This window comes from Chenopodium quinoa, unplaced genomic scaffold, assembly GCF_001683475.1.
Source record: "Chenopodium quinoa cultivar QQ74 unplaced genomic scaffold, ASM168347v1, whole genome shotgun sequence".
Classification (NCBI taxonomy): Eukaryota; Viridiplantae; Streptophyta; class Magnoliopsida; order Caryophyllales; family Amaranthaceae; genus Chenopodium; species Chenopodium quinoa.
Window position 1 is genome coordinate 4,740,043 of NW_018743574.1, and position 27,830 is coordinate 4,767,872.

A 27,830-nucleotide genomic window follows, 5' to 3' on the forward strand; every position below is an offset into this window, starting at 1 on the left:
CCGAAGTTAACTCGAAATCGATTTTACCCGGTAATTTACGATCCAAACCCAACTTGGTATTGACTCATTGTTTATTTGAAACCAATAAAACCCAATGATTCAAGACCTAGATTTAATTTAACCCGAAACGAAAACTACTCGAAACCAATTATACCCGAGAATACCTCATTTTACCCAACTCTTATTCAACCCGATCCAAAACTATCCACGACCCCATTAAACCCAACCCAAAACTTATTATTTAATTAGTTATCGACTTATTGATTATAGTGGAGACCAAAAGGGGATTTTAAATATAAAGTGTAGTTAATGAGGGTTATATTTAATTGCTAGTAGAATAGAGAAATTCTAAAACATTTGTTAAATAGGGTTGATGTATAGGAGTGAAAAATAATTTATATACTTTAATAGAAAATAGCTCAATTATAGTTTAAAATTACATGATTGATTCAAAACTAAGTACTAATCAAAATTGAATTCATTTAAACTGAGTCCTGACTAAATCTAAAATTACCTGATTCAAAGTCTATTAAATCCATTTTGACCCAAATAAACCCAGTTAAATCAGGCTCCGAGCTCACCTAAACTTGATATGACACGATTTGAATTTGACTTGACCCGAATTCGAATTTGACTTGACTCGAATTCGATTTGTATTTGATCATACTTGGACTCACCTTTGACTCAAATATAATTAAACTTGACCCGATTTGATTTATTATGATAACTAGATTAATCCCATGCGTTGCATGGTTTAAATAGATTTTATTTGTTTAAAATTGTTGTCAATATTCTTTATTCGAAAAAGTGTAATCATAATCTTATTTATTAATTTTGAAAGAAATATTGTAATTGTTTGGTTTTAAAAATTAGGAAAAAAAAATAGGGAAAAAAATGATGATGTAAAAAATAGTTTTGGCTAGGGGTGTCCATAATTCGGATAAAAACCGAAATCCAATCCAATCCAAACCGAATTATCAATTCGGATCGGATCCGAACTTTAAATCGGATCGGATCGGATTGAGATTTTTTGGAAATTCAGATTTTCGGATTGGATCGGTTGACCCTAATTGGATCCAATCCAAACCGAAAACCGAATTGTAAAATTAAGCTTGTATAAATATGGATTTCTATATATTTTGAAGTTTAACTCAAATACTTAATACTACATAAAATAAATTAGAGAGACTTTGTATTAATTAATTAATGACTTGACGTTGAACTACGTATTTTAATCATGATTTTGAAGACTTTTATTTATAGTAAGGCTTTATTTTTATAATTGTATTAGGCGCTTAAAAAAATAATGTATTATAATTCGGATTTTCGGATCGGATCCAAATAACCGAATTTTAATTCGAATTGGTTCGGATTGGACCAAGAGAGAAATTCGGATCGGATCGGATTGGAAAATTGAAAACCGAATTATATTTCGGATTGGATCGGATTTGGACTAAATCCAAACCGAAAACCGAACGGACACCCCTAGTTTTGGCGGGAAAAAAATTCATAAGAAATTGACAAGTGTCATTTATTGATGTCTTATTGATGCAGCATGTTTAGTTTTAGTAATAGTTAATAGAAATGACCTGTCATTACCCGATTTAAACACCCCGACCCATTGTGGATCAACCCATTCTCCATCTGGGTACCCGATTTGACACCTGCTCTTCCTTTTGCTTTAGCCAGGTGAAAAATCACATCGAACACTTGAAAAATATTCCGTTACATGTCATGATCAAAGTATCAAACATGTAATATGCTCTCAAATTCACACCATTTTATATTGCTTCCCACCTAAGTACGACTGCACTGTTGTGTCACTACCCTCTTCTTCCCCAAACTTTTTCACCCAACATTTCTCTCTCATCTTTCACAATTTTTATGCAATGCTTGAATTAGAACTCTATAATGAACTGGATTTCTTCAGAATCACAAATTCGGCCTTTTTCATCAAATCACCCACTTCTTTTCTCTTACACATTTCATCGAACGATTCGTCGACATTCCATTCAAATTCTCTCTCTTCCTCTTCTTCCGCCTTGCGAATTAACCACCGGCGAAAACATGTAGTGGATTCGGGAATTCGTCGCCGTTTCTCCGATTTCTTGTCTGTGAGCTTGTCGGTCAAAGATACTGATGATGGGTTTTCTGGGGATTCGTCTCAATCATTGGGGCAAAATGGGGATCGTAATTCTGAATTTATTAGGGTTTCTGAGTTAATTGAAGAAACGAAAGAGGAGGAAGTAAAGGTCAAATGTTCTGGTGCATTCAATACCACTAAACATTTGTGGGCTGGTGCTGTTGCTGCCATGGTTTCAAGGTTTATTTCCTTTTCTTCTTTCTTTTTAATATCTGTAATTTTTTATGGGTTTTAATTTGCAATCATATTAGTAGTTTAGCACTAATGCACCCGATCCCATCAGAACTCCGCGGTTAAGGCTGTGTGGTCGAACAAGTTTGTGTAGTCCACCTTTTTTCAGCAAAATGTTGTTGCATGATCCGAAATGTGTAATTGTATAGCTCTATTATTATTTATGCCTTGAAAAAAAAAATTGAATCTTGCTGTTTATAAAGATATCAAACTTGCAATTAAAGTTAAAATCTAGATATATATGGTTAGTAAAAGCTGATAATATTGATAGATTGATGAATATTTCGGTGTTATAATCTATTATCTGAGACAAAGGGAGTAGCTTTTATGATATCAATATTGGAATTTGGAACTCCTTGCCATTTGTATTTTATAATCTATTATCTGAGACAAAGGGAGTAAGTATTGGGATTTGGGTTCTAGATAATTCCGGCAATAGTCATCTTGCTCTTAGATTAAGTGTATAGTGATTCTCTGGGAAAAAAAACCCTCTTTTGGGTTATTTTGAATGAATGGCAAAGATTGTGTAGTTTTAAATATTTGAGATAGCTTCCAATGTTCAATTATTTTTGCCGAAGCCATTAAAAGTAAAATTGGTGCTGAAGCTCTAGTTTTGCAAAGAGGTGTTAGGGTAATTAGGTTTTGAGGAATAAGAAATTTGGATAGTAGAGAGATTTTTTGTGTTGTGAGCCTTTGGAATTTGGGAAAGTTCAATGGAAGATTGCTGATATCATGAAAACTCTCTATTAGAACAATTCAGTAAGGTTTTCACCAATAATTGTAACAGGGAGACTGCTCATATATTGTCTAACCATAGGAAGCATATCTATTTTATCTTATTTAGGTTTGATGCTTTTAATGTTTATTCTTCATCTCTGATGCACGGAAACTTCAAAATTCATTGACGTATCGTTTCCGAAACGTTTCGGAAACGTTTTACGTTTCGAAACGCGTTTCGAAACGCATTTGAAAGTTTCCTGGCTTTGCAAAACGTCTCACACCATTTGAAAGTTTGGAAACCTTGGGGAAACTTAATCAGGGGTATATAAAAGCGTTTCCCCTTTAAAAAAGCAATTAAACCTTGGTGATTTGGGGTTTATTTTTGTTTTAATTTGAGAAAGAAAGGAAATAATCTTACAAATTACCGTCATCGTTCATCTGTGTGACTCTTGTATGTCCGTATGTAGAAGATTAAGAGTTAGAGGAAAAGCCTAAACTACTTTGTCTTGTTATGATGAACAATTTTAGTTTTTATTCGCAAGTGATGATCTTGAATTGTCTGCAACTCTGCATATATATTCTTATTGCTTGAGAAGAAGAGGAAGATGAATGAAGGTGGGGACATTGAATTAGAAAAAAGAAATAGTTTGGTCTTTAATCAATTGATATTATATTCTGATATGAAGTAAATATCTTTATTTATTTTAATTTTTTCGTTTCCCCGTTTCTTATAATTTAATAATTTTTCGTTTCCCCGATTCCCTGTTTCCTCGTTTCCGTTTCCATTTTCCGTTTCCGTGCAACCTAGTTCTTCATCTACCATCTGAAGGTTGAATAAGGTTGGTCCCTTTTGTCCCAAAGCAATTTCTCATTATAAACTGGCCACCAAGGAGAAGAATTCCAAAAGGGGAAAATGGGAAGTTTAATTACAAAAATGTATTTATATGATGAAAGTTTTTTTTTGTTCTCTTATACCTACAATGAATGACTTACAATACATATAAGGAAAAGTCATTGGAGCTATTTAAGTAATCATAGTGTTGTAATCCTTAAGTGACACTTGTTTTGTGAATGGATTAAGCTTGTGAATAACCTCTTATTTTGTTCCAGGACCTTTGTTGCCCCTCTCGAACGATTAAAATTGGAGTATATAGTTCGCCATGAGCAGAAGAATTTGTTTGAGCTCATCCAAACAATAGCAACTACACAAGGAATCAAAGGCTTTTGGAAAGGAAATTTTGTCAATATCCTTCGAACTGCTCCTTTTAAGGCGATTAATTTTTATGCTTATGATACGTATAGGAATTACTTTTGCAAGTTATCTGGAAATGAGGAGGCTGCAAATTTTGAGAGATTTGTTGCTGGTGCTGCTGCTGGTATTACTGCTACCTTACTCTGCCTACCCATGGACACTGTATGTGGTAAAAACAGAAATTTCACTTGCTTTAATTACTTCATTGTCTGAAAGTTTTGTGCATTTTGTTTCTGGTTTTGCCAAAATGTTGTTATTTGACAAAACCTTCCTTAACTTCTTCTCCTCATTACTTGAAATTTTACTCTGCTCAAAAGTAAAGAAATGTCTTTTAACTGTTAAATGTTGAATCATTCTGGTTCACAACTTGAATATGTCTGTGTCTGACAAAACTGCATCATCAACCAGTGAATGAGGATCCCTTTAGAAGTAATTAAGTAACGTGAAAAAGGAAACCTCGTACAGAAGTAATGTGAAAAAGGAAATCTCGTACAGTAAAGCAGCATTGCATATGATCCTTTTGATTATCAATTAGGATTGTTTGGTATCTGGATTAGAGATATCCTGTATGATTATAGCATATAAGTCATTCTTTCCAGTATGAAATGGGCAAGGACAGAATCCTATTGTTATGTATTAAGCCCAAACTTATGGGGATTATCTGTGTCACAGATAGTGGAAGATTTTACTATTGTCTTCAGAAATTCTTTTGTGCACCTAGGTGACCCAATGATAAATTTTGCTCATTTTAAGAATTTGAAAAGAGCAGAAGAATACCCTTGGGTACCTAACTGTAGGTGCACATTATAAAAATTTTCACTTTTGTCTTAAATTGACTCTCTGCAAATGTAGGCTATTCCAGAACCCCCTATTAAACCAACCTGGCCATAAAGGAGAAGAATTGTTTGTAATTAAAAGAATTGAAGCATCGAGAGTCAAATATACGGAGTACTTTTTTTTCGTCCTCTGTTTCTTTAATTTCAAATCTACGCATTTTCGTTAGCGTAGCTTTCAGTTTCAATGAATCTTGAAACATATTATTTGCTGGCTCTGGATTTTACTCAGATGGCTGATTAAGCCCTGCACTTCAATTTTGTTAATTAAAATAATCTGTATGCTTGTTACGGTTCAGATCAAAGTTTGTGGGAAAAGTCCTCTGCTATGGGGGATAAGTCTGTGTTTCAGATCTGGACTGTTTCCTGAAACATAAATCTTCATAACATCTCTCATCACTTGTAAAAATATAAATCACATGTTTTTGTTTTTTTTTTTTACTACGTATAACTTTCTCATTGTTTCAGATCAGGACTGTTATGGTAGCTCCAGGCGGTGAAGCTCTGGGTGGTGTCATTGGTACTTGCCGCCATATGATCCAAACTGAAGGATTCTTTTCTCTGTATAAGGGCTTAGTCCCGTCACTTGTAGCAATGGCTCCTTCTGGTGCAGTATTTTATGGTGTTTATGATATATTGAAAGCATCTTATTTGCATTCACCTGAAGGGATGAAAAGAATAGAAAACATGAAACAGCAAGTAGGAGACCTTAATGCTCTGGATCAGCTGGAATTGGGTCCTGTTAAAACACTGCTTTATGGGGCAATTGCTGGGGCTTGTTCTGAAGCTGCTACTTATCCGTTTGAGGTTGTTAGAAGACAGCTTCAATTGCAGGTGCGGGAAAGAAAGTTGAATGCTGTGGCAACTTGTGTCAAGATAGTAGAGCAAGGAGGTGTTCCAGCACTGTATGCTGGATTAATACCAAGCTTATTACAGGTAACTCATTACTTGAGCTGGGAAGTAGAATGTAAAAAGAAGAATTGTGTTATTATTTATATACTGTAAAAATTAATATAAAAAGTGAAGTATCATACATCACTTGTGGCAATCAATGAAGCTATCTGACTATATGCTGTAACTTTTACAGGTTTTACCATCTGCTGCCATTAGCTACTTTGTCTACGAGTTTATGAAGGTAGTTCTCAAAGTGGATTCATAGTTCTGCTATTTTGCAACAATAGAGCAGCAAGTCTTTCTTAGTTGCTTGGAAGTTGCAGTTATTACTTTCGGCTCAGCTGATGAATATGGACGTGTAAACATGAAGAAAGCCAGTATAATTTCACCATGCTTAGTCTATAGTATCTTCTCACCGACAGTTCTTTGTCAGAGCTAACGTTGATGATTTGCTGGAGAATGAGGATAACATCGTGTCATGATTATCTTCCCTTATTGCTTAGGAGTTCAGAAGTTTGGAATGATTCTCAAGTAGTTGTCCTTATAAGATTATATTGTAGCTGTTGGACATGAACCACATGGCCACATATATTTTACAAATCAGATGTGGATGCAGCTCACTGGTGTCAAATTTTAGATGTGTTGGATGCATTGTTGTCTCCAAAGACAACTGATACAGAGCTTAACAGAAGTTTTGATGGTGTACTTTGCTCACAGAAAGAAGTATATGTGAGCATTCTACAATTGGGTTCTTAATTTGAAGTTTACAGTCAACTCCTCCGCTGACATTAGATGTAGAGCCTTGGTACTAATCTTGTGCAATGTCATAGCTGACATTATTTGATATAGCTCTATCATCGAACCAAAGAAATGTAACTTGTCATCATCACTTAAGAATAGAATCGTATCATTGGTTGTTACTTGTTCGCTCTATTACATCATTTTCAAGTTGGATTATAGAATTATGTGTCAAGAAATATTGAAAAAGGTGTGTCTAAGAAGAATGTAGATAGGGTAAAAGGTGTGTCAAAATAAAGTAGAATCATGTAAAAGATATTAGATATGGGAGTAGAAATGTGAAAATCAGGTAAAATTTATGAATTGAACATTTATATACCCGAAAATGGAAAGTGAGTCAACAATTATGTACACATTTACATAGAAATGCATCCAAGCCAAATTTGCATTTTTTGTTACCTTGACTATTAAAGAAGTTTGGAGTCTTGCTCACCATGTCCTCTAAAGTAATATATTTATCAGTGCACTACATCAACTAACACACCAATTTCTGAAGCTACAATTACAGGGAAAGCCTTACAGATAAGATCTAGTTTGAGTAATACTCAACTCATTAAAGAACAGAAAAAAAATGATTGTACTTTGAGACTCCCATCTATACAAGTGAGAAACCACACTTTGTGGTCTAGCTCACAAAGTCAAGTTATAAAGAAATTTCTACCCTCATTGCTTCACATTATGATATATATCATAGTATCTTATACCAAGCAAAGGTGCAAAACTACATACACCTTTCACTGTTGCCATCCATATTGCTGATTTCGAATATTAGTTATTGGGTTTGGACCTCTATGTGAAAATCCTGGCGGTCCAGCTGCATAACAAGGAGTGGTCGATCGGTTAATCATATTACTTGCAGCATATGGACCAACCCGCCCGTGAGGAGGATATGCCCCTATAGAAGTACCGCCAGCTTGAGCCTGGACCCCATGGTTCTGGTTGTATCCAGCAGTCAGATTTATATTGGGGGGATACCTATTTGATAATCCAGCATCAACAAGAGGTTCACAATACGGGTTGCTAGGTAAGGTAGGTAAGGGTCGTTGCAACTGGTTCATGGAAAGGTTGCGCTCAGGCTGATGCTCTTGTTGGACCTGCCCACTGTGTTGAATAGGAGGAAGACGAGCATGTGGTGGTGGGCAACACAAATTCTGTCTTTTTGCAGTTTCCTCATTCAACTGCTGCTGTTGTCTCTTTCTCTTTATTTGGAACTCATGCGATGCTTCATATTTGGGTAAGCTGCACCATCAACAACTATTCACAAAACTCATCACAGCAATAGTTCAATCACCTAATTAGAAACCAGTATAATGTCTACATGACTTAGAAACTATGACATTCATTTGCAGTATACAAATACAGTTATAAAAGATAAGAAAAACAAAGTAAGACACCTCTTTGGGTCGCAAGGTAACGGCTCCATCTGGAAATATTCAGCAGCAAGTGCATCTTTGGCAGATATCCTCTGTATACAAAAGAAACTTAATCCTCATGACAAAGCATTTAAAGGAAAGTGGGAAATAGTTTATATCGCCATTCAAAAAACCAGAAACTATCAAGGGGCCTGCAGATATAGAAGTTTCAAACAAAAAAATTCAGGAGGAGTCTAACCCTCACTGTCATCCTAAAGACAAGACAGCACACAACAAAAAGGTTTTTGAAATCTGAATATAGTAATATACCTTAGATGGATCAAGGATCAGCATTTTGTCCAGTAAATCAAGTGCATGTGAGTCGAAACTGTTAAAGGCAGCAAAAAAAAGTAATTAAGTTTAGGACACTGTAGCAAAATACATAATGGGTTAGTGTAGGTAATGGAAAGATAGCATCAGATATAGACTAACGTACTGTCTCAAAACCTCTCTCAAACGTCGACGCATGGGCCTTGCAGGCTTGAAGTTATTATACCAACGAATCTTGGAAACACCAGGCCAATTTACTTCATCAGGACTTCCACAAAGTTCAAAAATTTTGTGCAGTTGCTCTGGCTATATAATGGAACACAGGAAATCCATGTAAGAAATGAGATTGATAAAGGTGCATCCAAATAGGAAAAAGTAACATCATGAACTATATGCAAAGATATATGATGCGCTCCACCTAATGCATTCTGCATAGGACCAAAATTTCATTAAAGTTCATTTTCTTAAAGCAAGGTCTCATTGAAATAGAGCCTATGAATCTATGATGCATAAATTTTGGTCCAAACAGCTCCTAAAATACATAGCTTCTACAATAACATTCAAAAGTGCAATCACAATTATTCACCTCAATTATCCAACTTTTCTGAAACAAAGTGAGTCCTACTTTAATTGTAGACTCATCGTCTCATACATGACAACAGAATGAAGATCACTACTAGTCTCATGCATCTTTCCATCAAATATTCAACAAAGAGGAAAACGTGTGGACATTACCAAAAAAGTTTTAAGTTTTAACCAATCTCCGAATGTCAAGCTCTATACAAATAATACTGAAAAGAATGTATGCAGCAAGTCTGACCTCATTTCTTCCTGACATGATGGGTTTTCCTTGCAAAAGCTCGGCAAAGATACAACCAGCAGACCATATGTCAACAGCTGGACCATAATTTGTGGCTCCAAGCAGCAACTCGGGAGGCCTGTTCAAACCATATCAACTAGAATCAACTAAATGAGACATGGAGTACATTTGGGAGAATGGCACAGTATTAATACAGGAGTGTCATCGACAACAAGACCTTCTATCCTTTAGAATTTAGATGTAAAGAATTACCTATAAGGTAAAGTGACTACACGATTAGTAAAATTTTCTTTGCGGAGATAAGAAGAGCATGAAAGCCCAAAATCAGCAAGCTTCAAGCTTCCATTATTATTTAGTAGAACATTGGCCCCTGCAGGAATTTTTTTTTTTAAAAATCTAAATTAAAAGTTTTAGAGAAGGGGATAATCAGACTCATATGATACTTACCTTTAATATCCCGATGCAGCACTTCATTGGCATGACAATAACGGAGCCCAGTGAGCAACTGCTTCATATAACACTGAGATAAACAACATAGGGGGGGGGACACAGTTTTAGTAGGCACAAGAACAATCCAAAAAGTCACAAATTTAAGATACTATGAGTGTACACATACCTTAATCTGAGGAACAGTAAATCTCAGGCCAGGACGATCTGAGAGGCCTGTCAAGTCATGGTCCATGTACTCGAACACCAAGTAGACGCCACCATTGTACTTGTTATTGTCTGTTTAAGAGGGAAATCAAATTCATAGGCACGTCAAATTACACATGTTAATGCAATCGCTCAAAAAATAACCAGAGAGATATTTTACCTGAACTCTCCTTAGTTGCAGCTAGTTGGTTATTTCCATCTGAATAAAATTCGAAATAAATATACGAGTTAAGCTACCATAAACAAAAAACATCAAATCATTAGATACTGTTCAACTAACTAAGATATGTTAAGCCAAAGATTATATACCTTGAGAAATCACAACCTCTTTTAATTTTACAATGTTTTTATGATGCAACCTGGTCAAAACTTTGATCTCCCTAATTGCACTAATAGGAAACTGCATTAAAAATAACCTCGGAATTAGAAACGTAAAATGACTCATACATGCCCACAATTAGTCTTTCTGAAAACAAGTGTAAGTAAATTGATCATCCTCTCTTCATTTAATGTAAAAAAGACTTAAAGCATTTTGTTAGTGAAAGTGCTCATTACAGGAAATGATATAAATAGACAAGAATATACCCCCTCCTTTTCATTTTCTGTTCTTATTTTCTTCAAAGCAACAATTTCCCCAGTCATGACTTCTTTGCCCATGTACACCTGTCTGCCAATCAAACCAAATGCAAATAAGATAGCTCCTCTCTATTCCACATTGTTGTCTTTACAGCACCAACAATGGACAGATTAGCTGAAAATGCATAATTACAGTACTGAAGGTCAATCATAGCCTTCTACAGTTGAAAACAAGCCAATTACTTGCACGTTGCAAATTTTCAACATATGAAAAGCTTATTCCTGACACTTGGAAGCGGATTTGCAATGCTCATGAAATGCAAGAGACGTTATGGACACTCAAACACTACCTAGACTCTTGGCCAATTCAAACTAAAATATTTTGTATCTAAACTGACAGAGGTGAGAAACAAATAATACACTAAAAAGGTTAAGAAAATCTAACAATCACTCGTAAACTTTAAGTTCTGGGAAAGTAATCTCCTTGATCCCAGAATCCCAGATAAGAAAGTGGCTATTATTGTTGATAAAGGAAGTTAAAATAAAGGAGAGGATCTTAATATTATTGCTTATGGGTATATCAACAGCTTGATAAGTATAAGATTGACGATCTTTGGACTAAAAATCACCACAAAATCTTAGCTATACTTGTTACTCTGTTAGGATTCAAAAAGATAGGATTATATATAGAGATTATAAAGATAATCACTCTTTCACCCCTTGACCTGATTTCTTCATACTCATCTCCCCTTGTCAGTGATAAGACATCAGAATTCTAAGAGCTAAAAGACTTCCATAATTTTAGGAATGCAGATTTCAATATCATAATCCCTGCTGATTCTTTTCAAATTGTCATATCTAGAGAGATTAAAGACACCCTAACAAAAGTAACAAGTCTGTACAGGAAAAAAAAAAAAGAACAATAGCCTAGAGGCAAGCCAATAAAAGGGGGGCTGTGGGTGTTCACATGCATCGCCTATTTGTCTCTTCACTCCGATTGCATTGTTAGTGGCACTTCAAATCACCTTCCACTGAAAGCTAAATAAATATAAAGTGCTCCTCTCATCCATTGGCATGCAATAGCAAACTTTATTTTAAAGAAACCTGTCTAAACTGGACACTTAAAATAACGAATCTAAGCGTTAAATGACATGCTGGAAGACGATGATCATGCTAGTAGGAGTAGTAGGGCCTTCAGAACACGCTAAAAATAACATTATCCTTATATGCACCCAGTTCTGATTTACCTTATGCTGGCCAACTGTAACTACAGGTAACCACTAAAAAATGCTGCATTAGTCTTGAAGTTTATTTCAAACCCTTTTTCCATAACACACTTTTCCAGCCTTGAACAGGTCTAATCAGTTTTTGCCATCATTGTTCCTGTACTTTCTGTTATAGCTATTGTTGTTACACTTCAACCTACAAGTCGATCACCATTACAGTCTCCATTTTCCATTATGATATAAAACAGAAGACTACTTTTAATCAACCTTTACATTAATGTTCCATAGCCCTCTAAACAGAATACAAGCTAATCAGTGCTTAAATTGTCCACACTTTAGCAGTGATCTGCACCATTTCAGGGTCACTTGAGTAATCCTTCAGTCAATGTTTTTACCACAGAATCTCTGAATCTTAATTACACCCCAATCTGATACATATACCATCATAAACCTAAATTCTATTTCCTTAAATTTCCTCCCTTCCTTTTTAAGGTCAATTTTATCACTTTATAGGGTTATTTTTTTACTTCAACACAAACATGCATGATGCATCAGACTAGATTACGCAAGAACAAATTAGCCAAAAAAAAAAAAGTCTCTCTTTTACAACATTATCTTATATGTATACCTTGACAATGCACAACATGAAAGTTTACCATTCACACCTTTTTATCATATTATCTTTAGCTAAATTGTTTATCAATACAGCAAAATCAAAACTTGAAAAAATGACAACTCTCCCCCCCCCCCCCTGCCACACACAAACCCAACAGCCAACCAACCAACCAAAACGTGAAAAAATGGTAATGAAGTGAGTTTGTTTACTTTCTTCCTCATTTTTATACTGATTCTGAAACTTTTTTGATCTTTAAAAAATGAATTCTTGTTTTCACTTATAATTCTTTCAACAACTTATTCACCAAGACATTCAAACACCCAAAATCTTATAACAAGACCTTAAATGATGCAGAATTGCAGATAAAAAAACTAAACCATTTTTATAAAACAAATCATCAAAAACCCAATTCCACAAAAGATCTAAAATGATTCAAGAACATACCCAGAACCCCAAATCGCTAAAATTCATATAAAAACATAAATCAAAGAGGATGTCCAGTAAATAAACAATGAAAATGGAGACAAAACAAAGAAGAGGAAATTGAAGTTACCCATAAGTTCCTTCACCAATTTGCTCCAATTTTTGGAAGCAATCAAGATTGCGAGAAGATCCCCGCAATGGCGGAAGTTCATCGAGATTTAACTGCCCAAGTTGTGCAACAGTCATCTCTCTCTCAAGTCTCAATTGTCTTGTTTGCTCTAATTTCTCAGGTTTTTCAGAATTTTTTCAGAACCCGTAACTCCTGTTGTTATAAAATGGGGCTGTGTGCCTGTGTACGCTTTGTATTAGGGGGGAAAAGAAAAAGGTAAAAAGAAAAGGGTCTCCTTGAAACCCACGAATATTTTCTTGACTAACTTTGCGGTTGAATGGATCGATCATACGATCCAAACTCGTGATAATCCCATACGGAGTTACGGAGTACGAGTATTTTGTTTTATCTTAGACATACGTTTTAAGCTTAATCCATCTATTATAAGTACATTATACTTGGGTTATATGGAAATTGAAGCGATTCTTTTTTTATCCTTGTGTTTAAGACGTCTTGTCTGCAAATTCGGATTGAGTTGGCTTATAAAAAGTTCTAAGATGATAGGAAACTTTTTTATGGAAAAAAATGGTATTTATTCTATGTATTTATAGAATTGTAGAAATTTATCTATTTGCAAGTTAGATATATTTGAATTTTCTTAAAATGTATCAACTTTTCAAAATTATTAACAATATAAAAGTAAAAGTATTAATGGTCGAGAAGTAATTGCTTTTCAATCACTTATTTGTGAACTTGATCCAATTTAGGCCTTTCTAAATTCTAACTATGTTTAATTATTTAACAGGCTATTGGTAGTTTTGGCACTACTATATATGTTCATTGTTCCACACACCACCCGATGCTTTCCCCCAACCCGCCTAATAACCAAGACTTCTCATTACGAGTCATGAGTCTTGTCGTTCATCACCTTAACAATAATGTAACAAATAAGGTGAATAATAATAAAATTATAATTGTAAATTAATGCAAAGTCATCAGTAGATCAAAAGTACATCTAAAGATGACACTGGGCCAAGCCGGCTCAAAGCCCGACACGAAAAAGCACAACGTGACACGGGCACGACACAGCACAGTACTGTGTGTGGGTTGAGGGTTGTCTTTATTTGGGAGAAGCACGGCTCTCCCGGGCCTGACACGACATATCATACTAAAATCAATGCAATTTTGCTTAAATACGCAAACCTGGCACGATGACACGTGAGACTAGGCCGTGCACAGGCCAACCTTTTAAAAACTTCGATCTAGCACGACACAAATTTATAGCTGGTCTTGTAGATCAGCCATAGCCCATAGCTAGCTGGTTCTGTGCTACAAAATTGAACATTTACTAAAAAAAAATGAACATTTTAGTAATTGAACATTTACTATTAAAAAATGAACATTTTCTAGCTTGGAGGGTGTGGGGGGGGGGCAACCCGCCTTTTCAGAACAAGAATACTCCAGATTGCATCATAGACAAGCGAGTTTATAGGCTCATTGAAGAGCATGGAAATTATAGCAAGCTCGTTTATGGGCTCTCTCATAAACCCCATCAGTCAAGTCCGAAAAGATGGACTCCACCGCCTGATGGGGTCATCAAATTGAACACATATGCTACTTTGTCTAATGATGGTTGTGTGGGATTGTGAGTCATTTCTCATGATTATGAGGGAAATGTTTTGTTTGATGATACAAGAAGAGTTAAGGCGTGGTGGTCTATTGAAATTGCAAAAGGTAAGGCAATGACAATGGCTATTCAATTGGGCAAGCAATAAAGGCTTCACAGAATAATTTTAGAATGAATATCATACGACATGGAAATGAACATATATTTTATATTAAAAATAAACATCATACTGCATAAAGATAAACATTTAATTATTGAAAAATACAAAATTATTGTAAAAAACGTTCAGTGAAAAAATGTTCATTTTTGTTATAGTAAATGTTCATTTTTAAATGAGGGACCATAAATATAAACCTGATCTCGAGACCATTCTTCAACATGGTACGACACGAAACTCGTGAATCGGGCCTGACATGAGGCACAACCCGATACGGCCTAGGAGGCTAGGACCATCTTTAGATACATCAAGCTGTTCCACATGGTGTCTAAATAACGAGAAAATATCATACGGTGTGGTGTAGTCGCTAACTCTGTACTCAAAACGCGGCTCCGCGGTCTTTTGTTTGTTTTTCCCCTCCAAAAAATCTTCTTTGTTTCTTCCGCGGTGGTCACTGCATCATTTTGTTTGAATTCCATCATCTTCTCATTTCTTCCCCAAATCAAACGCCTTAAAATTTCAAAACCCTTTCTTCATTTTCGCTGATTATTATTAGGGTTTCTTATGGCTCAATCGAATCATTTGGAATTCGGCAATCAATTAGGTGAGATATCTTTCATCTCTTTCTCTCTCTTCAGCTCTTCACCCGAATCAATTAATGTTATTGTAAATTAATTTAATTGCAATTTTGCATTGTATAATGACGTAGAATTGTATTATATTCATTTTTTTCTGGAAAATTGTAAGAGTGATTTCTTAATTAATTGATTGCTTGTATATGCGATGCATGAATTTCTAAAGAGATGCAATATTGTTGATTTCATTTGATTTTTATTAGAAAGGGTTGCATGTGTAAATTGGTAACTGATAGAGAATATCCATAGAATATTCTCATCCTAGGTTTAGGATATATTTTGTATAAGATTATCTTTGATATCTGTACATATCTTATAGTTACCTAATATGATTAGGTTTCTCATTGTAACCCTATAAATATTGATCAATGGAAATCACTCTAATCAAGGAGTTTACAGTATCTTCACATGGTATCACACCTTAGGTTAGATTTTGGGATCATATACAAAAATTCTCACCCTGCCGGTGGGTTAGAAAATTAAACCCACCGGCGGGATATACAAAGTTTTTTATGCTTCTCCAAACACACATATAGATTTTTTTTCTTTTCTCAAAGTTTTTTTTAGAATCTTTATATAACCTTGCGCCTCCTACCAACAGTAGCAATTGCAAAAGCCTCCTCCATCGTTGTTGGCAATCGCATACACTACCGCCTCCCACTACTGGTAGTAACCACATCTGCCAACCTACTCCATGTGCCACACTCTATTTCCACCTCCCCATGACCAACAATGATTCTTACATTGCCTCATTGGTTTTTTTTTTTACACATAATCACATAGATTTTGTTTTGGTGGTGGTATATCACAATAAGGTCAACTTTTGCACATCTCTTTTGCTATCAAGCTAGCTCCTTTTATTGTTGCAGCACTTGGAATCTTTGTGGAGTATTAATTCTTGGTACCTGGTTTCTCTTTTGAGAATTGATTAATTTCAAGCGGTGGGATTTAATCTTTTCTTGCGCAATTTTTTTTGTTTTTCATCAACTGTGATTTCACGTAGTAGTGTAGTGTCTTCTCCTCGATGATGGTTTGATCCGTTAACTTATTCTTCTCTGGATCTGCAAACTTGGCCCAAGTATATGCGTGACTCTTCTCCTTCGGCCTAAAAGCGCATATCTCTACTATACGTAGGTCGTGGTTGTTGCTTCTCATCGTCATCACCATCACACGTCTACTACTTCTCTTTTGATCATGGGTTACTATATTATCCTTACCGTTCGATGCGTGATTCAGATCCAGTCTGATCATCCGATTTTCTCCCGCTCTGACTGCGGGGGTGTGATAGAGAATATCCATAGAATATTCTCATCCTAGGTTTAGGATATATTTTGTATAAGATTATCTTTGATAGCTGTACATATCTTATAGTTACCTAATATGATTAGGTTTCTCATTGTAACCCTATAAATATTGATCAATGTAAATCATTCTAATCAAGGAGTTTACAGTATCTCACAGTAACGACTAACGAGTATTAATTTTTGAACTGATGACAAACCATGCATTGATCAATTTTTTATTTAAGCGGTCAATATATCCACTTTTAGCTTATTATTTAGTATAAGATTGTTTATATCATTCCTGTTATTATTAGTTATTTTGCTTAATGGTTACCTTTTTTTGCATTAATAAATAATTTATTCTTTGATGTATTGTATTCAAGAGAAACAATTAAGATTGATGATGAGGCATGAGTTGTTGTGTCTTTGATTTTGAGTGAATATCAGAAAACATTCTTGACAACTCAAGGATATTTTTTTGAGATTCTTTGTGCAAAAACTATGGGAAAATGGGTAATGATGTTTAAGTTCATAGATATGACATCTAATTATGAAACAAAACACAAATTGAACGACAAGTCCAAGTCTAACTCCTATAATTTAGCACCAAGCAAGAGCTTGATTGAAGTCAAAAATTAAGGATCAATAATGATAATAACAAACCAAAGAAGGTTACATGAAGAAAAATGTTTTTTTTTTTTGGCTAATCTGTCACTAGTTATTATAGAACCAACTCCGTATACTTACAACTTCTTTTGTAGTGGAAGACATTTACACTTTGTTTGGATTGGAAGAAATGGAAGGAAAAGAAGAGAAGAGAAATGGAGGGGGACAAAATCTCTTGTTTGGGTAAAAGAGTGGGGGAAGGAAGGGGAAGGAGAGGGAGGGATCCATTTTCCCTTTCTCTATAATAACCATAATCTCTCCAAAATTGGAGAGATTTGGAGGGAAAATGGAGCTCACCTCCCCCTCCCTTTCTTTTCCCTTCCCTTCCTCTATTTTCCCTCCCCTTCTTTTCCTTCCTTCTTTGCTATCCAAACAAAGCGTTAAGGTATATAGGAGAGAGATTGCTTTAAAAGGATATAATCCAAGCTATTATAAAAACAAAACAATATCTACTCATAGGAGGTTATAGTAATAGTATCATCTCAAGAACCAAAAGCAGTGGGTGTAGCACAATTCATGAGCATATATTACAGAAATTGTATCCTAAAATAAAATGTAATTTTTTAAAAAAGGGCTATTATCTAGATTGCTCAATTTTTAGTTGTTGAAGAGAAGGTGATATCGTGGTGAAAAAAGTGCTTAGCAAATGGAAAGCCGCTTTTGACTTTAAATGGGGCTTTCTGTAACGAGAATTTGCATAGGTGATTTTCTTTTTTTTCAACAGAAAAAGTGTTGTTCCTTTTGTAAGAAACAAAGAAAGATAATTGCAGTGTTTTTTGTCTTTATTTTTTTTGAAGAAGAAAAGGGATTAAAATATGGGTGCTTGCATGTTTTTCCTCTTGCTAAAGGTGATTTCTTCGGTTTAATTTGTTGTTGGCCTGTTGCCTATCCCTTCTGCCCATTGTTTCTTGTGTGCAGTGAATTTGTGGGTGTGTGTACATGTCCATGGTTCGAATCAACTCCTTTGCTTTTATCTTATCTATCATTTTGAATATTTTGGCATTGACATTGTATTGAAGTGTGTAGATTCTCCGGTTCCCCTTATTCTCATGGTCTCATTGATCGTGCCTAGTCTGTATGTGACATCATTATATTTATATGACATCATTATAGTCAAATCACACACATCACATCATTATACTTATATGACATCATTATATTTTAAAATTTCATGAATTTCAAAATAGAAACAAAATTTATTCTTGGTACTTTATAGACATCTTTATAGGTGTCTTATGGTTTCAAACCACCTTATATGACCCCAGGACTCACCCCAAACATTCACTTCATTTTTTGAAAAAATGTCAAAAATTGACCCAAAAGTGTGAATTATAGCCTTCAATTTTGGACATTTTTTCACTTTTTTGGACCCGGAATTTTTTTCCCCGATATACTTCCCACGGACCCTAATATACTCTGAGAGTCCATTTGGATGGGTAAAACCATCCAATATGCCTTTGAACTGTCAATTTACCTATTTACAACTTGCACCGATTTCATAAACTCAAGGCTACCTCGGACATTTATGACAACATATAATGATCATATATGGTTTCAAATGACATTAAATGACCCCAGGATATATTCCCTAGTATTTCGAGACTTTTCGACATCGGGCCCTGAAACCTCCGAAATTGCCCCAAAAGCGTGAATTATAGCCTTCAGTTTTGGAAAATTTTGACTATTTTTTACTCGGGAAAAAAAATTGATGAGATGCTTCCTATAGACTTCAGTATCCTCTGTTAGTCCAATTGGGTGGGTGGAACCATCCAATTCGCCTTTAAGCATCTAATTTACCCGTTTTCTTAAATTTGTACTTTGTGTGGAATGCAGACATTGAACAAATTCTCTTTGAAGCTCAACATCGGTGGTTGCGGACACCTGAAATTTGCGAGATTCTTCAGAATTATAAGAGATTTAATATTGCACCAGAACCTCCCAACTTGCCTCCAAGTATGACTGTTTGCTCTCCTGTCCTTGACTCCTTGTCTTATTTTTATTTGTGGTTTAGTATCTAATGAATTTTTTACATGTCATGGTAAAGTCTATTGTTTCTGTAGCTTGCAATATCCATGATCAGAGAAAATTAAAACATCTGGAGGTTTGAATTTTGTGCTGTTATGTGCCCAACTGCCCCCATATATTATGTTCTTCTGTTTGATTGCAAAACTTCTGTTTGTGATGATTAAACTACAATTTTTTTTTTCTCCCTTTACCAGATAATATTCTAGCACTTTAATTTGCAATCAATTCTACATAAATGTGTTTCATGTGTCTGTATATTTTCATATTTGTCATTACTACTCTTCTTTGAATCTCTCTATCCAGGTCTCCAGTATATATCTGATTCTGCTGCTATAGTTTTTTTCTTCTCTTTGTGCATTCTTAATCCACTCATTACTTATTGATTCTAGTCATATAATTTTGTTATTATTGTATTATTATCTAATATGCTTTTCTTAGGTTGAATTGCTTTTCAACTGGTGCATCAATTTTGAATTTTTATTTAGGAATGTCATTGACTCATTGCTGATACGCAATTTCATTACAGGTGGTGCACTCTTTTTGTTTGACAAAAAAGTGCTAAGATACTTTAGGAAAGATGGTCATAGTTGGAAAAAGAAAAAAGACGGAAAGACGGTTAAAGAGGCTCACGAGAGGCTGAAGGCAAGAGGCAGATGACTAGTTACTTTTAGGTCATTCGACTCTGTGTTAACTTATTATGTTTCATTTTGATATTATTTTCTAAGTATGAATTTGGAGGTTTTTTTTGGGGGGGTGGGGGGGTGGGGGTGGGGGTGGGGTAGGGGAGGGCTAGGTTGTAGGAGCACTTTTTTATTTGGCAAGAAAAACTTGTCGTCTTGATATGCTGTCATCTTATCTGCCAGAAATTCCTTAAAATGCCTTTTTCTTTCATGTTAAATCCTACTTTGTGGTTATTATTAATGTCAATGTGTAGGCAGGGAGTATTGATGTGTTGCACTGCTACTATGCACATGGAGAAGACAATGAAAATTTTCAGAGAAGAAGCTATTGGATGTTAAAAGAGTGAGTATAATAAGCTCTTGAATTATTGAACTGCTAGTCATATTTGATTTCTGGCTTGCACATATGGCCATCTGGGCATCCTCGCTTTAATTTTTGTACTACCTTAATGTCCATAACGCATTTACACACTCAATAGTATACATAAAGGAGAAAAGTAGTAGTTTTTGTTTTTTTTTTCCTCCTTCCTATCCATCTATGTTCTTCAGGCTCTTTACATGCCATTGGGTTATGTTGGCCCTGATGAAGCATTTATTTTGCCTGTCAGCTTTTACATTTGCTAATTTGTGCAGAATGCATTTCATCTATCACAAATGGTAGTCATGCTTTAAACTCGCTTTTTCCTCACTCTAAGAGCTCGTTTGGCTCAAATTTTAAAGAAGAAATTAAATGGTTTTAAGTTAGGTAGAAGAATAGAATGGATTCCTAACCATTGCAGTTATTAACCCTAAAAACTCTTTTCATCTCTTGGTTCTACTCCTTTCTTCTCATCATCGTCTTCTTCTCACTGTCTTCACACTCTCTTCTCTCCTTTCCTTTCATTGTTTATCTCCTTGCACCCACGTCATTCAGCCATAATGTTGGAAGTTTTTCAGACAAGGGAATGGTGATAGTTGTTCAGCCATGATGTGGTGGTAGTGGTGGGTTTGTGGCAGTGCTACCAGGTTAGTCTTTTTGAGAGTGGATGATTACAATTTGCAACATTATTATTTGATGGAAATCGAAACAGTAGGACTCCTGAGTTCCAGCTTGTTGACTAGGCAACGAGATTCTCATGCTGAGTCATTCGTAAACTTAAAATTATGTCAGAGATTCGTGGTCTCTTTGCTTTTATTGTGTGCTGTGTTTGATGCGTCTCAGTTTTCTTAACCTTCTTTTTTCTGCAGGGAGCTCTCGCACATTGTACTTGTTCACTATAGGGAAGTGAAGGTTAGCCCCCAAACTTTGTTGTTATATTCACAAGTTACTACAATAATGCTTGCATGATGCCACCGTGTCAGATGTTAAATACAAGTTGAATAGATATGGATTGCACTTCTGTAAATACTCTCTCTATTCAAAGATACCAAAAAACACCATAATTCTTACAAAAATGAAAATAAAATAAAAGGGCTAATAAATGCGTGCAACCACCGAGAATTTTCCTATTTCTCTTAACTTTTGTATTAATGCTCCTTGTAAATCTTAAATCTGGGGTATCATGTGTGAAAAAGGTGTAATTTCGTGGTAGGGCTATTTGAGAAAGAGGTAATAGTTTCATACTTGCAACAACTATTTATTTAATTTAGAGTTTTTAAATGATAAATTGATCTTCATCATGTAAATAAGAGCTTCTAGTATAAATGACTTTTGCAATGAATGTGTTATTCCTTTAAAGTTGTATCACTTGGTAGCTATGACTCTTTCATTTATCTCATGTGTCCGTGTCGACATGACAGTCAGACACCGACACCGACACTTGGACACTTGATTTTTAACTAAAAACACAACTTTTTCCAAGAAAATGGGCGAGCCCGATGCTTGGACACCCGTGTCTAATTTGACAGTTCATCCGAGTCCAAGTAGCATAGCTTGGTAGTAAACTTTTAACATATGGAAGTTTTTGGCGTTACCATATATATTTGTTGAAGAAGGTAATTAGCTCTATATGAATGTGCATTTGGGTCTCTGTTCTCTATGTGAAGGCAAAATCAAAGGAAAAGCTAACATGAGAGAGCAATGACTTTTGCTTTGATTAGTAGCATATATGGGTTTTCCTGTCCAATTATAAGCTTTTCTCAAATTTCAAAGTTATCTTGTAAAAGGACTGCTGGACCCGGATCCACTGCATTAGCTCGGGTGGTAGATGGATAATACGAGAAATAGTGTTTTCGCCTCTTGTGCAGTAGCTGCTCTTAACTCTCTTCACAACTCCTGTTTCTGGTTCTATTGTGGGAAGGAGAAGATTATTAATTAAGTCTTTCCCAATCCATTTCTAACATCTATAGTAAACCATAAGCGTTTCTGTGTTGTCTGTCATTTATTAGGGATACAGGACAGCCTTTAACCGCTTTAAAGAGACTGAAGAGGATATTGCAAATACCCAAAATAAACAAATTATATGCAATTCTGAGGCAGAAAGTTCCTTAAATTCAGGCCTGCAGCAAAATTGTTGTCCAATGCTTTCTCAAAACAATGATAGCAGAAGCCCTCAAGCATCAAATTATGAAGATGCTGAGTCAGGTATGCTTTCTGTCCATTACATGTTCTGTAAATCTTACACTCTGCCTAAAAAGCTTCTATGAAAAATCAACTTCTGTAATATTTTCACTTACAGCTTAAAGCACACCTTTTTTTCTTTTTTTTCTTTTTTTTTTTTGGTATTCCTCTATGGGGTGAGTATGTAATAAAAAAAAAAATGTCCATTGACCTAAATTTGATATAAACTGACATGTTTCACAACACTTACTACTTTACTAGCAAGTTCAAGACATCTCTCTTTGTTGGAGTCGCTGTCATTTAGTTTGATAAATGAGACCCTGCCTGTTCATTTTCTTTCTGGAACTGCCTTGTTTTTTGTTTCTTATTGCTCAAATAGTTTCTCATTTTCTTTTGTTTTAATTCTCAAATTATAGCCAAGTCATTAAGGATATACATCATCTGAGCTGTGGAATTTGCACTGATTAACAGGGAATCAAGCAAAGTCAACCACTGTTTCTTCTCTGGAGATTGATGTAGATAGACCAGTACAAAAGCATCAGAATGAGCCATGGGGATGGGAGAATGTTTTGGAAAATCATAATGTCAGAGTGCAATTTGCATCATTAGAATCCTCCATCTTAAATGTACAATCAGATTCTGTGCACACCAACTCTAAACAAGAAAATGTGATCACAAAACTTTTGTTGACAGATCCCTGTTGTGAAACCCAGGCATCAAGGGATCTTGCTCAAGGCTCAGAAGAGTGGCAGGTGATACTTCTATATGGTTATGTTATGGTTTCTTCTTGCCTCAGATAGGTTGTCCTTTAATTAATTAGCAGCAAATGTCTGTAGTGGTCCTTTTTTTGTAAAATTTATGGCCTTTCAGAATTTAGCACAACAACTTTACTACCTAATCTGATTCTGCAACCTTTGATTTTGTTACCTATACTTTTTGAATGTATTGTATTGTTACCTTCCTGAGAGTTCTGACCATTCGACTCCCATACCTCTTCTATAGCTTTATCATTATTATTTGTCCAAAAAAAAAAAAAAAAAACTTAATCATTATTATTATTTATCCCTTTCCTTTGGGTTTCATCATGCTGTGTTGGGAATGGGGTGAGTTTTTTGGTTTTATTTTAAACTTTGTAGCCAAATAAATGACAATTAGGTGGCCAAGTGGACAGCCATGCATATGGGCGATATGTCTAAATGAGTATAAGATGATTAACAGCAAGCATTATAACTGAAAAAATTCGGGGAACTCAAGCATCCCCTCAAGTGAGATAAATCCTTTATTTATAATCAAATAGCTACCATGTCTACAAAAACCTCATTCTAAGTATTTGCATTTTAAGAAACCACCTTGTATAAGTTAGAATAATTTTTTTTTACTTATATATCTAAGGATATGACCATTTTAGGTTGCTGAAAGTGGTAAATTCTAAAACAATTATTTATGAAGGGTGTTTTTTTTATTTTTTTTATTTTTTTAAGAATCTCCCTATATCAAGGTAATTTTTTTAAAAAATAAAAATAGATAATTTTATGTTTACATCTCTGTATTATACAGTAGTGAGTAGTGTATCTAAGCCCTCCCCAAATCTCACTGGCTATTTTTCTTGTAATCATCAAGTAGGATGGAGAAGCTTCCACCATTAGTGGTGCTGTCTCGATAGTTTATTATTCTCTTTAGGTCCAATTTTAAAGTAAGCAGAAAGTTTTATTATGGCATGACGTATTGATGTTCCCCCATTTTCTCTCCTGCAGTGTTGTTATAATTAAGGTATTTTATATGTCTTCAATGATTTTGGGTAGCTGTCAAGGTGCAATGCATCTGTACTCAGCTTATACACTGAAACACAATTATGTCGATACTACATGACTACCTTGTAATTGATACTATGTGTATGGATGAACAGGCTATGCATGCCATGGATTATCAAACTGAGCCTTCTGCTTTAGCATGCAAAGAAGATCAAGTAGATGTAGTGAGCAATCTGACTGGTGTGAAAAATTCTAGCCACTTTTCTTCTGCTAGAACTTTATTAGATAGACCTGTTAAAGATGAAACTCTACCGAAGATTGACAGCTTCAGCCAGTGGATGTGCAAAGAACTTGAAGATGTGGAACCAGTCAAACCATCATCTGGTGCATATTGGGATGCTGATGACAAGAGAAGTGATTGTCCAAATCTTCCTCCTCAAGACGAGTTCGACTCTTACACTATTGGTCCCTCACTTTCACAGGACCAGCATTTTAAGATTATTGATTTTGCACCAAATTGGGGATATGCTGGCTCTGAAACTAAGGTATAATAGCTTGAAACCTTTTATGTATGCCATGATATTCGTAGGACAGTTTGGTTTGTATCATATGATTGCTAATATCTTTCTGAATAGTTCAATAATAATTTTCATTTTGTATAGGTTTTAATTACTGGGAAATTTATGAAGACTCGGCTAGGTGCAGAAAATTGTCAGTGGTCATGTATGTTTGGTGAAGTGGAAGTACCAGCTGAGGTTATAGCTGATGGTGCCCTACGTTGCCATGCACCCCCACATTGTGTGGGTAGAGTTCCGTTTTATGTAACATGCTCTAATAGATTAGCATGTAGTGAAGTGAGGGAGTTTGAATACCAGGATAAGTTTATGCATGCTGTTGATGCAACCTCTTTGATTCAAATAAAATTTTGCAAATTACTCTCATTGGGTTCCAGCTATCGTCAGAATATTGTGCCTTGCAATGGGGATGGAAACTCAGATTTGGATCATGAAATCACGTCATTGCAGAAGGGAAATGACAATGAATGGTTCCACATACTGGAACTTTCTTCCAAGGAGGAGTTTTCTCTGGGTGAATTGAAGGATAGGCTTGCTGAAAAGATTATAAAAGAGAGGTTTTGTGAGTGGCTTCTATGTAAGAGAACTGAAGGCGGAAAAGGTCCCCGTGTTTTGGATGAGAATGGCCAGGGTGTGCTACATTTTGCAGCTGCTCTTGGATATGACTGGGCCATCTCCCTAACTGTAGCTGCTGGTATAAGTATCAACTTCCGTGATGTGCGTGGGTGGACTGCTCTGCATTGGGCAGCATATTATGGCAGGTAAGAGCGACTACTAGTTTTGTATGTTTTATAATCTCAGTGGTATGCATTGTATTATTCTTTCTTTTGTTACCTTCTTTAAGATTATAGTTCTATATCCTTAGTGATTGGCTTTAACTAGGGATTGAGAAAATTCTTCAATTTGTCTGGTTTGATAGTCAAACTAGTTGAATTTGCAGGGTTTAGAAGGAAATTGGGTCCTTGTATTTTTAAAATTGAGATTAGTAGTCCTCCTCAATAACTGTGGTAGCGAAGAGTTTTTTTTTTTTTTTTTTTTGCATGGTTGCGTGCTTACAATATCTCACCACCATTCCTACCCCCTACCAAAGAATAGGAAAAAAAAAAAAAATCTCAATCAAAATCCACAAACATAGAAGATTGCACTTTAATACTACTGTGTGATTCTCTTACAGCTGTCAGCCCTCTTTCCACCCCTTCCCCTCCTCCCCTTTGAATTCTGAAAGATAATGTGATCACTCTGTAAGTCTGTATTGGCTTGCTAGTTAAGAATAATTTTTATCTTTGCTAGTTAAGAATAATTTTTATCTCTCACTGTTCATTTTTATTTGAATTTTGGGTCAAGGGAGCGTACAGTTGTTTATCTCATCTCTCTGGGTGCATCTGCCGGGGCATTAACAGATCCTTCCCCAACATATCCAATGGGCAGAACACCTGCTGACTTGGCCTCAGAAAATGGTCATAAAGGGATTTCTGGATTTCTGGCAGAATCAGCCTTGAGTGCCCATCTCGAATGTCTGACATTGAAGGATAAATTCAAACAGGACAGTACAGTAGAGGTACTTGGAATGACCTCTGTATTAACTGCGACGGAACGGACTGCTACCCCGATCAGCAAGGGAGTCAATCTTGATGGACTTTCATTAAAGGACTCTTTAGCAGCTGTTTGCAATGCCTCCCAAGCTGCTGCGCGAATTCATCAAGTCTTTAGATCACATTCTTTCAAGAGGAATCGAAGGAGGGAGTTTGGTAATGATAAAAAGGAAACCCCAGATGAATATGCTCTCTCAGCAGTTACCTTGAACTCCCCCAAGCGGGGTCAACATGATGAGCCGGTGCATGCTGCTGCTGTCAGAATACAGAATAAGTTCCGCAGTTGGAAAGGGAGAAGAGAGTTCATTACACTCAGGAAAAAGATTGTTAAAATCCAGGTGAGTGTTGTCTTTATTAATACTTGGCTTTGTAGTTCTGCCTGAAATTCTTAATAATTAATCAGTCCTGAATTAATATTATATTTCTATGGAAACAGGCCCATGTTAGAGGACACCAGGTAAGAAAACACTACAAAGCATTTGTATGGTCGGTTGGTATTGTGGAAAAGGTAATCCTTCGTTGGAGAAGAAAAAAAAGTGGGTTACGTGGGTTTAAATCCGAGTCATTGCCTGTGACAAAGCCACAGTCTGAGGGCAAATCTTTCGAGGATGACTACGATTTTTTCAAGGAAGGTAGGAAACAAACTGAACAAAGACTGCAGAAAGCTTTATCCAGGGTAAAGTCAATGGTTCGTTATCCAGAAGCAAGAGACCAATACCGCAGGCTGCTTACCGCTGTCTCAGAGATCAAGGACATGAAGGTACGTAGGCACTTAACTAGAGCATGCAAGTGTATAATCCGCCATCACTCGTGTTTTTGTGCTAAAAAAATACAGTTTTTTTTTTTTTTTTTTTTTTTTTTTTTTTTTTTTTTTTTGTAGGATGGATGTAGTAATGCTATTGATGGGGCATATGCTGCAACCTCAATGGGTGATGACCTGGTTGATCTTGATAGATTGCTGAATGATGGCACCACACCTTAGGAAACACCAAGAGATGTATCTAACTTAGCTGACTAAGTAGCACCAATAATTGTATATATGTTCACTATGAGAGTAGGATTATGTATATTGTTTAAGTACATATTAAGATGTTTCCAACAATTTTTTACTTTAATTTTTTTTTTTGTTAAGTTTTGACATTCAATAGAGAAATGATACAATTATTTAGTAACAGAACGTTCATGTGGCACCTAGAGCTGTCAATTTGAGTAAACGGGTCAGGTTTGGGTCGTGTAAGAGTGGACGGGTTAACTCGGGTTGGGTCAATTCAAATTAATTCCATAACCTATGCGGGTCGGGTTTGGGTTGGGTCATGCTTGAGT

General features: G+C 35.6%; 3 protein-coding genes across 4 annotated transcripts; 2 read left to right on the plus strand and 1 right to left on the minus strand.

Annotated features, from left to right (window-relative positions):
• Nucleotides 1–1,735: 1,735 nt before the first annotated feature.
• On the plus strand, nt 1,736–6,995 carry LOC110682216 (probable mitochondrial adenine nucleotide transporter BTL3). Its single transcript, XM_021858485.1, has 4 exons — nt 1,736–2,323; nt 4,205–4,508; nt 5,648–6,115; nt 6,267–6,995. The coding sequence occupies exons 1-4, from the start codon at nt 1,890–1,892 to the stop codon at nt 6,336–6,338; spliced, it is 1,278 nt and encodes a 425-aa protein (XP_021714177.1). The 5' UTR covers nt 1,736–1,889; the 3' UTR covers nt 6,339–6,995.
• Nucleotides 6,996–7,215: 220 nt separating this feature from the next.
• On the minus strand, nt 7,216–13,395 carry LOC110682214 (cyclin-dependent kinase C-1-like). The gene is made up of 12 exons (XM_021858484.1): nt 12,999–13,395; nt 10,613–10,694; nt 10,337–10,427; nt 10,188–10,226; nt 9,990–10,099; nt 9,821–9,893; nt 9,626–9,743; nt 9,374–9,491; nt 8,720–8,859; nt 8,554–8,611; nt 8,266–8,336; nt 7,216–8,110 (listed from the first exon to the last, which is right to left on the minus strand). The coding sequence occupies exons 1-12, from the start codon at nt 13,112–13,114 to the stop codon at nt 7,606–7,608; spliced, it is 1,521 nt and encodes a 506-aa protein (XP_021714176.1). The 5' UTR covers nt 13,115–13,395; the 3' UTR covers nt 7,216–7,605.
• A 1,699-nt stretch (nt 13,396–15,094) lies between these two features.
• On the plus strand, nt 15,095–27,622 carry LOC110682217 (calmodulin-binding transcription activator 3-like). Of its 2 annotated transcripts, XM_021858486.1 has the most exons (12): nt 15,095–15,365; nt 19,179–19,298; nt 19,897–20,012; nt 20,305–20,393; nt 21,278–21,320; nt 22,418–22,613; nt 23,061–23,341; nt 24,496–24,885; nt 25,003–25,676; nt 26,260–26,845; nt 26,944–27,267; nt 27,388–27,622. In XM_021858486.1, the coding sequence occupies exons 1-12, from the start codon at nt 15,326–15,328 to the stop codon at nt 27,487–27,489; spliced, it is 2,961 nt and encodes a 986-aa protein (XP_021714178.1). In that variant the 5' UTR covers nt 15,095–15,325; the 3' UTR covers nt 27,490–27,622. The 2 variants fall into 2 exon arrangements, with proteins under 2 accessions (XP_021714178.1, XP_021714179.1); XM_021858487.1 differs by lacking the exon at nt 15,095–15,365 and having other exon boundaries at nt 19,282–19,298; nt 19,897–20,041.
• Nucleotides 27,623–27,830: the final 208 nt, after the last annotated feature.